Source organism: Halichoerus grypus, chromosome 6 (genome assembly GCF_964656455.1).
Source record: "Halichoerus grypus chromosome 6, mHalGry1.hap1.1, whole genome shotgun sequence".
NCBI classification, from domain to species: Eukaryota; Metazoa; Chordata; class Mammalia; order Carnivora; family Phocidae; genus Halichoerus; species Halichoerus grypus.
In genome coordinates, this window is record NC_135717.1 from 95283398 (window position 1) to 95299632 (window position 16235).

Genomic DNA, 16235 nt, shown 5'->3' on the forward strand with positions numbered 1-16235 from the left:
CTTGTGTTCCCTCTCTCGCTGTCTCTCTCTGTCAAATAAATAAATAAAATCTTTAAAAAAAAAAAAAGAATCTTCTTTTTCCAAGCATTGATTGATGCTGCTAGAACCATATTTGGAAAAAAATTATGAAGTCTGAATAAGAAAAGCTTCATTTAAAAAGAACATGGTTTGCCTACGGGTTTCCCATGCCACTTGAAGAGTGGCCAATTTTCCCTCTAAGCCGCTGGAAAGCACTGATCCAGGAACAATGATTAAACTCCCGCGTAAAGAAACAAGCAGAAACAAAACTTGCAAAGAAAAACAGAATAAACCTTTATTCCAAGCAGCAGGGGAAGAATCCCATTCACTGCTTTTCCCAGCATCAGAAGCCTCTAAATGCTGCTTTATTCGGTTTGTTAGGATGTTCTTTTTCTGAATGAGCTCTTGATGCTTTTCCAGAAGTTCCCGAATTTGAAGGTCTACTGCATGTAGCTCATTGGTTATAGAATCCAATTCCTCAAAGCTATAAGAAAGGAAAAAAAGATACAATGACTAGTTTTAGGTTTCCCTACTGATTTTTGGATATTCCTCACCCTTGAAATTACAAACTTAGTAGTTGAGCAGGGTGGTTAAGGGCATGTGTGTTGGAGTCACACGACCTGAGTTATATCTTAGGTCCTCATCCCAGCTCAGGCTAAGTACTTAACTGAGCCTCAATTTCCCCATCTGTAAAAGGCGATAATACCTAGCTTTCATAGTACTGTTTTAAAGAATTAAGTGAGATAACATACGGAAAGTTCTTAACATAGTACCTGGAACAAAGTTATGCATTTAATAAATGATCCTTATTATTTTTTATTCTGTTGTAGGGAGTGGTCCTAAGTCATTTAAGTAAAGTGACCAGACTTTAAAGCAAAAGAAAGCTAATTTTTTTTTTTTTTTTTTTTAGAGAGGCAGAGAGGGAGAGTGTGAGCGGGGAGTGGCAGAGGAAGAAGGAGAGAAAGACCTTAAGCAGGCTCCACGCTCAGTGCAGAGCCCAACACGGGGCCCAATCTCACAACCCTGAGATCATGACCTAAGCGAATATCAAGAGTCAGATGCTTAACCAAGTGAGCAACCCAGGTGCCCCAAGAATGCTATTTAAAAGTAATCCCCTTAACTACTTAGCTATTATTTCACAAAAACACTTATATTTGGGTTCATACGTTGGCATGATGAGGAGCTGGTGATTATAAACAAGCTGATGTAACAATAAAAAGAGAACTGGAATTGACATTACAATTCCATCATAACTAATTTATACAGCAGCCTTAATATATGATTCTAATCAATCTGAGTATTAAAGCCAAAGTGAGATTTGTTTTGACACCACACCAATGGAAACTAAAAAAATTTTTAAAGATGTCCTTGGTGCTTTCTAAAACATCTGCCTGCATTAATCAGTGTCCGGCTTTAATCCTGAAATTTTCATAAGATGAAACCTCATGGTTATGACTTAAAATAGGATGTTATGGTGGCTTTGTATTGTACCAACTACCAGCATTCACTTCCTTCCAGGACTCTGGGTTAGGACTGGCCACATGTGAACTCCGCTTCAGACTTGGAAGGCAGAAATGAAACAGCAGCAGCTTTACGTTCAGACGGCTGGTGTAATGTCAGGTGCTGTTGGGGCTCATTCACCTTCTTGGCATCGGGCAGAAGCCAGTTCCTCCAGCTCCTGCTCAATCTCTTTGGGGCAGCAGCTTGGCCCACAGCTTCCTCAGCTTCTCTGAATTGTTGGCCACGTTCTGTCATTTTCTATGGCAAGTGCACCAGCCCTTCCGCAGGGCACCAGCATCCTGGCAGTCAGAGCCTTGGAGGCAATAACACACCGACATGAGTGCAAGCGAGAGACAGACAGGTTCCACTTTGTCCTCATTGGTTTCAGCTCTTCTTTACCCTCCCACACTCACACTCCATCTTCCTGTCCCTACTGCTGGCACTGCTGACTTCAGGACCAGTAAGGGACTGCTTAACCACGTCCTGTGATCACGTAGGAGCTAACTCCTATAATAAATCCCTTATATCACTCATAATGATTCAGCTTCTCTGAACCCTAACCAACACCAAATGTTGTTCCAGAGGAAAAGAAAGTTAAAGGTAGGTTCTCTAAATTGCTTCTATGCCACCTAGAATAATCTCTGATTTAAAGATTTAAGGGTATTAGTGACCCTTCCCTGCAGCGGTAAAAGGGACAGTGGTATTCCATGGCACGCAGTAGACAAAGTTATGTAAATTATAATCTAGACACTAATAATAAAGTATCTAGAGAGGGAAAGGCTTTGGGTGACCAAGTGTTTGCTGTCACAGAACAATTTTGTGAGAATAATGGGGTTGATTATCTGCCCCTAAATATGCTGAAGAAGCTGAAGAAATGCAGGATCTGCAAAAAGGGACCTCAGAGTCTCTATGACTGTCCTAAAAGAACCCCTTATCTCCTGTAGCTACCGGGCCAAGATCACTGAATACCAACATTCTGCAAGTGGCTGAATTACAATGCAAACTGAACTCCCAGCCTTGCACAGACTCTTATGTTAAAGTTAGGGCACTGATTAGAAAGAAGTGAGACTCTGCAATTGGGAAGGGAACATCTGGGCAGATTCCAATGAAGCAGGCAGGGGACCTTAAACCACTAAATTCTGCCGAGTCTCTCTTGCCCTTCTTCCTCTTTCTCAGACAGCTTTCCCCTGTCTGAATGCCTGTGATGGTCTTTCCTGAGAGAGTTGCCTCACAAGGGATTGCTAAACTCCACTAAGAATCTGCCCTGCCACCTCTCAGCGCTTCAAGAATAGGGAGCCCTAGAGAATGATGTACAAATGAGTGACACATGAAAAGACATGAAACACACCAGGAGTTGCACTTGCCAATATATATAAGCATTCCTCATTTTATTGTGCTTTGCTTTACTGTTTCGCAGAAATTGAGCTTTTTAAGAAATTGAGTTTGTGGCAACCTGTGTTGAGCTGGTCTATGGGCACCATTTTTCTAACACCCTTTGCTCACTTCATGTCTCTCTATTACATTTGGTAATTCTTGTAATATTTGAAGCCTTTTTATTATTACAATTGTGATGGTAATCTGTAATCAGTGCTCTTTGATACTATTATTATAATTGCTTTGGGGAACCACAAACTACACCCATGTAGGACAGAAATCTTAATAAATGGTGTACGTATTCTAATTGCTCTACCAACCAGCTATTCCCCAGTCTCTCTCCCATGGCCTTTCCTATCCCCTTAGACACTTCTATACTGGAATTAGGCCAGTTCGTTACCCTACAATGGCATCTAACTGTTCAAATGAAAGGAAGAGTTGTACATCTCTCACTTTAAATAAAAATCTAGAGACGATTAAGCTTAGTGAGGAGGCCATGTCAAAAGCCAAGACAGGCTGAAAGCTAGGCTTCTTGAGCCAGTTAGCCAAGTTGTGAATGCGAGGGCAAAGTTCTGGAAGGAAATTAAAAGTGCCAGTGAACATATGAACGATAAGAAAGAGAAACAGTCGTAATGCTGATATGGAGAGAGGTTTAGTAGTCTGGATAGAAAATCAAACCAGCCACAACATTCCCCTAAGCCAAAGCCTAATCCAGAGCAAGGCCTCAACTCTCTTCAATTCTATGAAGGCTCAGAAAGGTGAGGAAGGTGCAGAAGAAAAGTATGAAGCTAGAAGAGGTTGGTTCATGAGGTTAAGGAAAGAAATCATCTCTATAACATAAAAGTGTAAAGTGAAGCAAGTGTTGATATAGAAGCTTAGCAAGCTATCTGGAAGATCTAGCTAAGATAATGAATGACAGTGGTTACCCTAAACAGATTTTCACTGCAGACAAAATAGTCTTATATTGGAGGGGCACCTGGGTGGCTCAGTCGTTAAGCGTCTGCCTTCAGCTCAGGTCATGATCCCAGGGTCCTGGGATCGAGCCCCACATCGGGCTCCCTGCTCTGCGGGAAGCCTACTTCTCACTCTCCCACTCCCCCTGCTTGTGTTCCCTCTCTCGCTGTCTCTCTCTCTCTCTCTGTCAAATAAAATCTTTAAAAAAAAAAAAAAATAGTCTTATATTGGAAAAAAGATGCCACCTAGGACTTTAATAGCTAGAGAGGAGAAGTCAATGCCTGGTTGCAAAGCTTCAAAGAATAGGCTCACTCTCGTTACAAAGTAATGGAGCCAATGTTCACTTACCATTGCAAAAATCATAGGGGCAAGAATTATGCTAAATTGTGTTCTGTAAACCTGGATGGTAGCACATCTATTTAAATGTGTTTACTATATACTTTAAGCCCACTGTTGAGACCTAGTGTTCAGAAAAAAATACATTGTTTTTTTCATTGACAATCCATCCAGTCATCCAAGAGCTCTGATGGAGACGTCCAAAGAGATTCATCTTATTTTCATGCCTGATAACACAACATCCATCTGCAACCCATGGGTCAATAAGTAATTTTTGACTGTCAAGTCTTATTATTTACAAAATACATTTCATAAGGCTACAGCTGCCACAGATAGGGATTGCTCTGATGGATCTGGGCAAAGTCAACTGAAAACCTTCTGGAAAGGGCTTGCCACTCTAGATGCCATTCAGAAAATTTGTGATTCATGGGAAGAGGTCAAAACATCAACATTAACAGGAGTTCAGAAGAAGTTGATTCCAACTCTCATGGATGACCTTGAGGTTCAAGATTTCAGTGGAGGAAGTCACTGCAGATATGGTGGAAATAGCAAGAGAACCAGAATGAGAAGTGGAGCCTGAAGTTAGTTGCTGCAACCTCATGATAAAACTTTAATAGAGAGGAGTCATCTTATGGATGAGTGAAGAAAGTGGTTTCCTAAGATGCTGTGAAGATTGTTGAAAGGACAAAAAAGGATTCAGAATATTACATAAACTTAGTTGATAAAGAAGCAGCAGGCTTTGAGAGGATTGGCTCCAATTTTGAAAGAAGTTCCACTGTGGGCAAAATGCTATCACGTGTACAGAAAAATCATGGGAGGAAAAGTTTATGATGTGGCAAACTTTCTTGTTTTAAGAAAGTGCCACAGCCACCCCAACTTTCAGCAACCGCCACCCTGATTAGTTAGCAGCCATCAACATCAGGGCACGACTCTTCAGCAGCAAAAAACATCACACTCACTGAAAGCTCAGATGATAGCTAGCATTCTTCAGTAATAACATGGTTTTAATTAAGGTATGAACATTGTTAAGACATTCTAATGCATACTTAATAGACCACAGTTTAGTGTAAATATAACTTTTATATGTACTGGGAAACCAAATAACTCTCTGACTTGCTTTGTTGTGATACTGGCTTTATTGTAGTGGCTGGAAACAAAACTGTAAGGTCTCTGAGGTATGCCTGTATCACCAAAAAAGTAAGAAATAATTGTGGGAAGAGATCCTAAGGGTACTAAGCCAGAGTGAACAGAATAAAATCTTGAACGAACCTAAATTTACTGATATGGACTCAATATGAAATTCTGGTTTATTGTGTTAAATATAGTGGCCAGGAGTGGCTCTAATAATTTATTTAGTTGCTTGCTAGAAACCTGGCTCCAAAAATGAGTATCAGAAAGTTGGGCTGGAATGACACAGGGGTAGATTCCAAAGACACTGAAGGGCTAGAACTCCCTGGCTATACCCTAAAGGAGGAATCCAGATGCTTAGGGCGATGGGAATGCCAGAGTCTCAGTCTACCTGATCATCTACTCTCTTGCTGTCCCCAGGGAAGATCCAGAGGAGGGAGTCCCAGCATCCCTGAAGAGCTTTTAGTGGCTGTTTTCTGTAAGCTAAGAATGACGAGGGGAAGTACTGTCTTTGAACTAAACTACCTGAATCAATGAGAATGATGGATTCCAAGGGATGGGGGCTAAATGGTAGCAATTCAGTTCACAACCAAAGAAAAGGTACATGTGGTTGCTATAACATGCAACAGAGCAACACAGTAATCAGGATAGTCTGACCCAAAGAGAATTCTGGCATTGGCTAGTTGATCATGATGACTCTGAAACAGATTACTTGATTTAAAAATGCAGAATACAAAGCCCTGATTCCAGTACCCGTAAGTTTGACTTGAATCACTACAAGTGTCATAGTCCTTCAACCAGTTCCCAGAAATGAGCCAATTTATAGACCCAGAGTCCCTTGAATAAAGTGGAGGTTGGGGCCCTTTGAGGAAGGCCTCTATTACACAACTAAAAAATTATGTAGGAAATCTTCACACTAGTGTTCTCCAGAGCAACTTATCAGGGTAATTGTGTATTTGGGAAAGGAAAATAACTTCTCAGAAATTATTGGACATTAACTCAGAACTGACAGTTCCTGGATGATTAAAATGCCATGGTGCTCTACCAGTCAGAACAGGGACTGGACTTATGCAAGTCACGTGATCAGTGCACTTTTGCTCAGTCCATCACACAGTGGGCTCAGGAGGTTCTCTAACCCACCCTGTGATTATTTCCCCAGTTCCAGGTTGTATTATTAGAACAGAGAAAGTCAGCAACTAACCAAATCCACATATTGGTCCCCTGGCCTATAAGTAAGGACTATTATGGTAAGAAAGACCAAGTGGAAGCCAGTATAATTGCCCTTACCTACCAAAATAGGCTGTTTGTTCCACAGAAGGATGCTTGGGCCTAGGAATCGGGGTGGAAATGGGAGTGGCTCCTCTTATTTTTAGCCTCTAGTGATCCTCTAGTGAAATGTTGCTTTCCCTCCCTGAAACTTTTGAACTTTGCTGGTTTAGAGGTCTCAGCAAGGAAGGAATGCTTCCGCCAGGGGAAAAAGCAATGGCTCCATTTAAATGGAAGTGGACTGCCTCTTGACCACTTCGAGCTCCTCATGCCAATGAATCAACAGGCAAAGAAGCAGGTTACTGTACTGGCTGGGGTGAGTGAGTCTGACTCTTCAAGAGAAATAGGATTGCTGTGACACTACTGAAGTACGGAGGAGTAGGTCTGAAATGTAGGGGATCCCCTAGGGTACCTTCTGGTATTCCCATGTCCTGTGATTAAAGTTAGTGGAAAACTCAAAAGCCAAATACAAGCAAACTGCTAAGGCAAGTCCACACACCAGACATTTGTGACTCGATGAGGTGCCTGCTGAGAGCAAAGGAATAAGGAATGGGAAACTGAAGAAGACAGTTATAAAATAACACCTAATGACCACATGACCAGATGAGAAACAGGACTATAATAACTATAAGTATTTCTTCCTTATTTTGTTGGTGGTGGTGGTGGGTATGTATGTATATATCTATGTATTTGGGTCCCTTTTCCTATTCTCCCAACATCTAAAATAAAATGTTAATAATAGCTGACTTCATATCTCAGGATTTAAGTTAGAGGATTATCAAAAAGAATGTGATTCAGTAAGAAGAGGAATGAGCAGCATCCAAAGATGTATAACAAGAACGTGTGCCCTCTTTTGAGGAGAGGATTAATTTATATTTGGTTGTACAAGGGACAGTTGTGCTTCCTTGGGCAGCCAGAGATTTGGAGGGCAGAAGTGAAATAGTGGGCTTATTTTCCAAACAAATAACTGCAACTCTGACTGCTGCCAGATATCCTCAGGGAAATAGCAGAGTTTGCAGCTGCTCCAGACCCTGTGGGTTCTCCTTCAGCTTCTCTAAATCCTCACCCGAGCAGTATGCAACCAGCTTTTTGGCAGGTCTCTTGCATCGTTCAAATTGGAGACTTTGAGGCAATGAGACTAATGCAGGTTCTGTTAAGAAACAGGATTCATCTTCACAGGCTGCAGTTTGTTTTTGCATTCCCCACTGTGTATCTGCCTCCTCTTCCTGACTGCTGGCTCTGCTGACTTCAGGCCCAGTGCCAGACACACAGGCAAACAGACGCCAGGGAAGAGCTTGACCACCTCACATAATCACATAAGGTTAAATCCCTCAAGTAAATCCCTTACATCACTCAGAGTGCCTCTGCTTCTCTGATCAAGCCCTACCTGACAGAGAGCTTCCGATTCAAGATGGCAACACAGGAAGAGCCTGAACTCATCTCCTCCACAGACACAACAAATCTACACCTATTAACAGAGCAATTCCTCCTAAAGAAGAACTGGGGATGGACTGAACAGCTTCAGCACAACAAAAGATACAAAGATCACATAAAGAACAACAAGGCAGGGCGCCTGGGTGGCTCAGTTGGTTAAGCGACTGCCTTCGGCTCAGGTCATGATCCTGGAGTCCCTGGATCGAGTCCCGAGCAGGGAGCCTGCTTCTCCCTCTGACCCTCCCCCCTCTCATGTGCTCTGTCTCTCTCATTCTCTCTCTGTCAAATAAATAAATAAAATCTTAAAAAAAAAAAAAAAAAAAAAAAAAAAAAAAAGAACAACAAGGCAGACAGACACACTCTAACAAAGGAACCCCCCACACACACACCCCAGATGCTGTGGAACTGCAGTGGGAGGGATAGCACTGAGGGGCTATGAGCAGATTCATCTGCCCTGGGACACAGAAAAAAAGCCAGTTTGAGAGGGAAACTAGAATATAAAGGAACCAGCCTTAGGACCCTATCAAATGGCAGGACAGCAACTAGAACTCTCTCCAGATCTGAGAGGCTGGCAAGTGCCATGGTTTGTTTCCAGTACATCTTGACAGCACAGACAGGAGCAGGTTATGCATGCCACAGCTGGCCTGCTGCCTCAGTGAGCCCTGGGCCTCTAAACCACATCAAACTTGGACCCCCTAGGGCACAGGAAAAAAGCTACGGTTTAAAAGAGCAACTAGAATATAAAGTATCTAGCCCTAGAACTCCACCAAATGGTAAGGAAGCTGCTGGAAATTTCTCTGGATTGGAGGGCCTGGTGAGTACCAGATTCTACATTCCCCTCTACCTTCATAGCATGGATGGGAGCACAGTCCAGGCACCCTAGCCGGCCTACTGCCTCAGTGAGCGCTGGTTCCCTAGCCCACATCATCCCAAGCCAACCTACCAAGACAGCCCCAATGCAATGCACGCTGTAACACCCCTGGTCAGTGCTCGCTACAGCAACAGCCATCTTGCCAAAGTCATCAGGCACAAAGCACCCTGGAATAATCCAGACCTGTACCATGTTGGCTCCAGATAACATGCTAGGACACCATAATGCGCAGTACTCCAGGACCTCCTCACTCAGGTTCTCTTCAACTCCAGCCACTCAGTGACAGCACTACTTACAGAGAGCACCACAGGAGTCTCTGCCTTTGAAATCTTTTCATTGTCATTCTGCTTGAATGGGTAACTAAGTATTATTTAAGAGTGACCTATGATTCTATTTGACCAAATGTTTTCAATCTTTTGACATTTTCAACAAACTTCCCCAAATCAACTTTTGAATGAAGTAAAAAGAGAAATGTTAATTTATGTAGACTTACTTGATATATTTGCATGGGAAACACTGTCAAAAAATAATGTTTTATCTTAGATCATAATTTATATGGGGTATATTATTAAATAACTAATTCAAAGATTATATGAAATTCCTAAAAATTTGACATGTCCTGGTATAATGTTATCTAGTCATAATTCCAGCTATTATCTTAAAATACTACAGATCACAAAAATAACCAATTTTATTTGTCAATTCCATTTGTGTGTGCGTGTGTGTGTTTGTGTGTTTGTGTCAACTCTCACGAGATCTTTAACCATGGCTATTTTTAAATCTTTTTTCACTCCTTGGCAGTTATTGTTTTACTCTGTTATTTTCATAAAAGTGTTCCTACAAAAGTGCTTCACCTGTAAGGAAAGTCATGGAAAAGACTGACAACTACAGGTTTCTGATAACTTTAAGATCATAACACTGAACGGGTAAGGATTTCTAAAAGTCTAACGGAAAACTGATTCATAGTGTTGCTAACCCAAGTTGAAGCAAAACAAGAATTAATTACAGGAGACTGAACTAAAGATGATTATAATTTTATGACGTCATTTAAAACATTGCTAGTTCTTTAATGTTTTGTTTTCCAGATATAAAGGGCCCTATTTTCTCCTCTGTTTTAAGCTATCTACGGCTTACAGCACTTCAGTAAAATATACTTTTGTAAACAAAGGTTGAAACAAGTATCTTTTTCTCCTTACTTGATCCCTCCAGAATTCAGAAATTCTTTTTGAATATACTTATTTTTCATGACAATATATGTATTTACATAAGCTCGATCTGTTCTCCTTTTACTAGGACACAAGTTCCAGCACAGCAGATTTAAAAGCGCCTATTTGGTCAATCACTATTCTTGCTGCACTTATGTAAATAATCAGGCCAAATTTTTGAAACTAGACTGAATTTACAAACAAGTTAGTCTGACTGTGGTCCTCTTTGATAAAAACAAGGACAATTTCAAAGAGAAAAATGAGGTTTCAGTAATACACCCTTGTGGATATCAGATTCTACTGCTGTTAACTGTCCTTGAGGTTTTGTTTTCTACCCACAAACTGGACTGGATCCTGAATTCTAGCTTCCTCCAATATTTGGCTAGAACTCTCTGAACTAACATCTCCAATTTTCTCCCACTCTTCTGAATTGGAATCACTATGAAAATAAAACTGCGCTTCTCCCAAAGCCATGCAAGCTAAAGCTGGACAACTTGACATGAACTTAAGAGAAACCACCAAAACAACCCATGGGAGGGCAATCTTTGTGTCTGTTGCTCTGTGGCCATGCAGCAAGATCACGAGACATTCAAACTGCAAACCGGGAAAATCTGTCAGATTGCCATTCTTGCCCTCACTCCATCTGAAGATGTTTTAAGCCCAATATTTAGAAATTATCTCAACTAGCTGATCTCCAAACTCAGTGAATTTATAATTTGCTTGAACTATTAACCTTTTTGTTTCCATAGAAACGCCTCTCATTAAATTACCTCACTGCTCACACCATAGAGGCCTAATTTGGGTGGAAGTTCACCTGTCACACGACCTCCTAAAATAAATCAATCTCACCTTCAACCAGTCCTAAGTCATCATGAGGAAGTGATTGTTAAAACATCATGGTATGCTAATGTAAATAACTTTTTATTTTTTAATTTTTATTTTTTTAAAGATTTTATTTATTTATTTGAGAGAGAGAATGAGAGAGAGAGAGCACATGAGAGGGGGGAGGGTCAGAGGGAGAAGCAGACTCCCTGCTGAGCAGGGAGCCCGATGCGGGACTCGATCCTGGGACTCCAGGATCAGGACCTGAGCCGAAGGCAGTTGCTTAACCAACTGAGCCACCCAGGCACCCTGTAAATAACTTTTTAAAAACTGAAATCCATTTGATTTATTTAGTGGGTTAAATCTTGGCACCTGGGAATCTGCTCTGGGAATTTTTCAGTCCTTGGCTATCGTTCTCCTTCAGTCATCTTATTTAACTAATACGTTGTCTAACCCTAAGGGTTTTAAAGGCCTGTCAGCAGCCACTCATATGCCAAATGGTATCCATCAGGATCAGACAACTGGATGAAATCAACAATAACCACATAAATGATGAAGAAGGTGACTACATGGCCCTCAGCATGATGATTCAACTAATGGCAACAGCAAATATGTGATTCTTCAGCCTGACGACATCAATGATGGAAACTGAAAAATAATACTATACTGGTTGGTCATTCTCTCACCCTGCTGAGCTAATGTTCAAAAGGGGAGAATTGTTTAAAAAAAAAAAAAAACCTAAGAGAGACTAGCCTTAAAAATTCCCTGAGCAGAGAAAACCACTTTAGTCATACAAAGCTTACTTTAGCTTATGTTGTAAGACTAACTTCACCTGGATAATTACTTGTGTATACCTCTGGAAAACATCAGCAAAAACAGTTTCCCAAAATTGATGAGGTAACCACTAATCAATTCCCTACCGCTTAAGAAAACGTTAATATTCTAATCACTGTGAAGAGGAAAGAGTCACTGACGTCTTACTCTCTAAGCTGCTTTGTAACAACATACCCCTGATCCTCATTCCCTGTTCTGGCTTGAGTGCACCTGCTTCCCCAGCTGTTCTTTGGTGGGTGCACAACAGGCTTTTACTAATTACTACTTCGGTGATTCTTTGGTTTTCCTTCTGCTATTTCTGAACTTTTGACAGCACCCACAGCAAATATTTCACGAAGTCACAGCCAGTCATTCACACTGGAGTAAATGCCACTGAGGTACCACAGGCTAAATCAGACACACGTCCCCCTCTCCCCACCACCTGCGTTTAGAAAACAACAGCAATGTAATAATACCCTCCACTATGCTTATGCGTCCCCCGACGGTGACTGCCAAATACAGACTCTGGTAACCAAGCTTCCTGCATAGAAAAAGGCTGGAGATAAAAAGAGAGGGGTAGGCAGTCCGACGTGCCCCTAAAGGACCAAGTTCCATCAGAGATGGGCGAGGATTAACGCCCGTTTCTCTCCTGCCAATATATCGGTGAACGGAAGTGATCCGCGATAGACCGGCCGCACCCTCAGGAAGGAAAAGAAAAAATTAGCCCTTTCAAAGCACATTTACCCCAGAACCTCTCCCCAAGGGGTTAAAGAACCCCTTCACCCCACTCCAGCCCAGCCGCCTCTCTCTCTGACCTCAGAGCGCCGGCCCTCGGGACGACTACTTACACTTTTCAGCCGCTCTCCAATGAGAACTTCCCGCCACCACTCTCTCCTTCTTCTCCAGCGGCGAGCGGGGTAGGTCTCCTCAACCAACCGCAAGTAACACGCTTCTCTAATTGGTGGAGGGGTGTGGCCACGATTTGCGTCACCGAACAAGACTGCGGGTGACTGGGCAATATTGGGGGCGGGCTTAGCCAATGGGAAGCGGTTTTGAAGCTGGGGTGCGAGCGTCTTTCGGGAAAACCCGTGGGCTCTCGCCTGGGCTGTTTCCCGGCTTCTTTTAAAACTCCGGACTTTGGTTCACGCCCTGGGCGCCCCGAGGTGCTGTCGCCGCTGCCCTCACTACGGCAGCCATGATCTCCGTAACAGACACCCAGAGTAAGCACTCGCCCCGGGATCCCCGCCTGGATCCTCGTTGCTCCAGCTCGTCTCGCCCGCCCCACTGACCCGGTCATCAACGAATGAAGCTCCGCGTTGGGGGCGGCGGCCTGCGGGACTGAGCTAGGGATGCGGGACGCGGAGGGCTGCCTTGAGGGGGCGGGAGCTGGATTCGCAGTGGCAGACCTGGCCTGGGAGGAGGAGGTCGGTGGGATCTGGGGAGGGGGAAGCCTTCTGAGCGTCTGTCTTGAACCAGGGTCGCGCGCTCTCACTCCCAGTTAGATGGGCGCGTTGTTCCTGCGGGTGGCCACAAGAGAGAGTTTGATGCGCGGTGCCCGTGGTTCGCTTCTGGGAACGTCTGTGCATATGACAGACTGGGGGTCCTCTACAAGTTACTGGCCGTTTGTTTGGGAGACGGTATTTTAAATGTCACCTATTCTAGGTTTTGGATGTTTTATAAATAATGCGTATACTTAAATATTTTTATTCCTTTTTGCCACCCCTGGAAACAGCTTTCCAAAAATTCCTTGAAACGACTTCACTTTTCTACCACCTGTTTCCGCAGTAGTAAAATGCCACTTTGTGTTCAGTTAAACGATTTCTTTCCTTAATGTTGTATATTGTGCTTTGTAGCTTGTTTTATTATTTTAGCATCTTTCTGCGTACCACAGAGTTCTCCGGGCCTATCTTATTTCTAAGGTTAGCATTGCTATTTGTTAACATTTCTTTCATTATAACATTTCCACTTTTCTACCGTTTTGTCAATCTTAAGAATTTTTGTATTTACATGTCTGCCCAACCATGTGGGTCCTGTCTTTTTTAATGGTCATGATAGTCTTTTGTTTTTGCTTTATCTGCCACGCTTTGAGTTTCTTATTCTGTTTAACTAACTTTGATTTTCAAGATTTTAAAAATTAAACAGTCTATTGAAAACAACTTCGTTTAGAATGTCGTGTTTGGGTTCAAGATGAATCTGGGAGTCTCTCCCTCTTCCTCTGCCCCTCCTCCTGCTCACTCTCGCTTGAGCGCTCTCTCTCTCTCTCTCAGATAAATATATTTTAAAAAAGAAGAAGAAGCACAAAAAACCCCAAGAAGAAGAAGAAGCACAAAAAACCCCAAGGGAACTTGTTTGGAGGCTTGGGAAGACTGCTTCTATCTAACCAAAGAAAGCATTTTTAACCAAAGAAAAGGACTTCCCTTTTTTTTTTTTTTTTTCCTGAGAATACAGCTGCAAGAGGGATGGACTTGAAGGGAGAGGGAGATAGTCAACTCTGGAAGTTGATGCAGTAAGAGATGCCATAATGACACTTGGCCTTCGCACCCGATGCAGGGCAGCAGAAATGAAGGCCAGGGAGGAAGGCCAGAATGGCCTCTAAACTAAATGAGTTGGTCATGTTGTGCTGTCAGGAAGCCCTTTACTAAGTTTAACCTCAGCACATCCAGCTTTAAATGATCTCTTTTCCTGTTATTTGGAAAAGGAGAAAAGAAAGACCCTTCTTCATTTACGTACCCCAGAAACTGACTGTAAAAGCCCCAAGCCACATTGTCAAATCTCTGAGCCCCTTCTAAACTCAGCACTCTGGGTATTCTTTGCCAAGTGAGGAACTTTGAAGACAAGAAACCCACAAGAGTTTGTTTACATCTCTCCTTCAAAACATGCATCCACTAAATATCCTTGGAGAACTCACCCCATAAAAAACAATAGGAGCAAACACTGTAGGACAGCTCACTCCTGTTATGTGTGCCCAAACAGAGAGGCCAAATGCCAGTCTCTTGCTTTAGGTTCACTAAACCTATCTGCAGCAGGTTGAGAACTTTCTTAAGGTCTGGTCGAAAATGGCTCTAGGAGACTTAAGCCAGGACCTCTCTGTGTAGGGACAACTACAGGGTCACTGCAGAGAGCGGAGAGCAGATCTGTATCCCCAGACGGTAATGAATGGGAAAATCTACCCCTAGCTTCCTCCAAACTGTCAAACCCCCTAAATGGGATAAGAAATAGCCCAAGACCATAATGCAGGATAAATCTCTGTAAGATTCCACTTCTACCCCAGATTGTAAATTCCTATATTCTGTGACCACTGGGAATGGAGAACAACAGCACAGACAATCCAAAACTGTTGATAAATTTTCAAAAATCCACTTGGGTCTAAAATGTATTGTGTGAAAGTTTTATACAAGATTTATCTGTGTTATTGAGGCAGACATTAGATTAGATTCGGGATTGCTTGGGAAGTTCTTCTCGGGTCAGATGTCAACTCCTCCTGCTTTAGTTTCAGATCGATTCCCTTTTAGGGCTCGGGGAGAATTTGACTAGTAGGTTTGAGACTTGAGAACAGAGTTTCAGTGATCTCTCTCCCTCTAGACCTGTCCTTCCTACTTGGATTTTCCCCCAGGTTTCTATTTCCCTGTCAGTTAAGAATTCAAAGGCTCCCTGAGGAAGGCTCCAGTGTCAGTGAGGCCTGCTCCCCTCCTAAAGCACACCCAGGGGGGCATTCCCCTCCTTCCCCCCTCTCAGCAGGACCCCAACCCTGCAGTTCTTGGGATGGCCACAAGGTGGCGGCCAACGCATTGCCGGGTCCAGAGCTAGACCTGGTGCCTCCCCAGAGCCACGACCCTCTCCACCCACATCTCCACCCACCCAACATTTTCCCCACCCAGGACGCCAACCCCAAGGATCTCAGGAAAGGCAGAGCTTGCCAAAAGAACTCAGGCTGTGGGGAGAGATGGGCTGTGTGAGGAGGGAGTGGAGGAGGAAAGGGAGGGGGGAGAGGAGCCTGGGAGAGAAAACAGGTGTGCAGAGACCCAACCAGGAAGCAGGTGGTCAGGGTGTGAAGCCCAAGTTGAGAAATCTCGGTGGACTGCCTGCCGCTCCCCAACCAGGCCCAGCATCCCAGGGGCTCCAGGGCAGCCGTCTCCAGAGGCCTGGGCACTGGGTCAGAGGCCACCAGGAACAGGAGGAGGACAGGGGGCTGGGTTGAGGCCTAAACCTGAATAAAACACTAGCATAGAGACAGGGGAGGGTCCGCACTGCCACCTCCCTCCTCGGGATGAGACCCAGTTGGACACCATTATCTCTGCTATTCCCAGAACACAGAAAATGAGGAGGGGCTCAGGCAATTCTCCAGTGCAGTCCTCACCCTCCTGGTGAGGGTCCTGGGGAGTCCTGGGAAGGAGGAGAAAACCCAGCCTTGCCTGTGGGGGGCACAGCTTCATGTTGGGGGGAGGCGATCAAAGCGGGGAGCAGGGACAAGGCACACAGACAGGAAAGAGAAGACAGAAGAACAAGGACAGGCC

The 16235-nt window shown here is 43.5% G+C and overlaps 2 protein-coding genes and 1 long non-coding RNA gene across 5 annotated transcripts in view; 1 reads left to right on the plus strand and 2 right to left on the minus strand.

Moving 5' to 3' along the window:
• Positions 1 to 12632, minus strand: part of LOC144382351 (cationic amino acid transporter 3-like) — a 100420-nt gene extending 87788 nt beyond the window's left edge. For both annotated transcript variants that reach the window (XM_078075731.1, XM_078075729.1), the window contains exon 1: positions 12537 to 12632. The gene's annotated coding sequence lies outside the window, so the exon portion shown is untranslated. The remainder of the gene's footprint in view (positions 1 to 12536) is intronic.
• The window catches only part of LOC118527529 (ATP-dependent DNA helicase Q1-like), a 336638-nt gene extending 323975 nt beyond the window's left edge, over positions 1 to 12663 (minus strand). For both annotated transcript variants that reach the window (XM_078075739.1, XM_078075738.1), the window contains exons 1-3: positions 12570 to 12663; positions 1660 to 1831; positions 312 to 502 (exon numbers count right to left, since the gene is read on the minus strand). In XM_078075739.1, coding sequence (XP_077931865.1) covers positions 312 to 362 — 51 coding nt within the window. In that variant the 5' untranslated portion in view covers positions 363 to 502; positions 1660 to 1831; positions 12570 to 12663. The remainder of the gene's footprint in view (positions 1 to 311; positions 503 to 1659; positions 1832 to 12569) is intronic.
• A 133-nt stretch (positions 12664 to 12796) lies between these two features.
• On the plus strand, positions 12797 to 13877 carry LOC118542154 (uncharacterized). The gene is made up of 2 exons (XR_004920442.2): positions 12797 to 12941; positions 13454 to 13877. It is a non-coding gene; the product is annotated as an uncharacterized LOC118542154 (long non-coding RNA).
• Positions 13878 to 16235: the final 2358 nt, after the last annotated feature.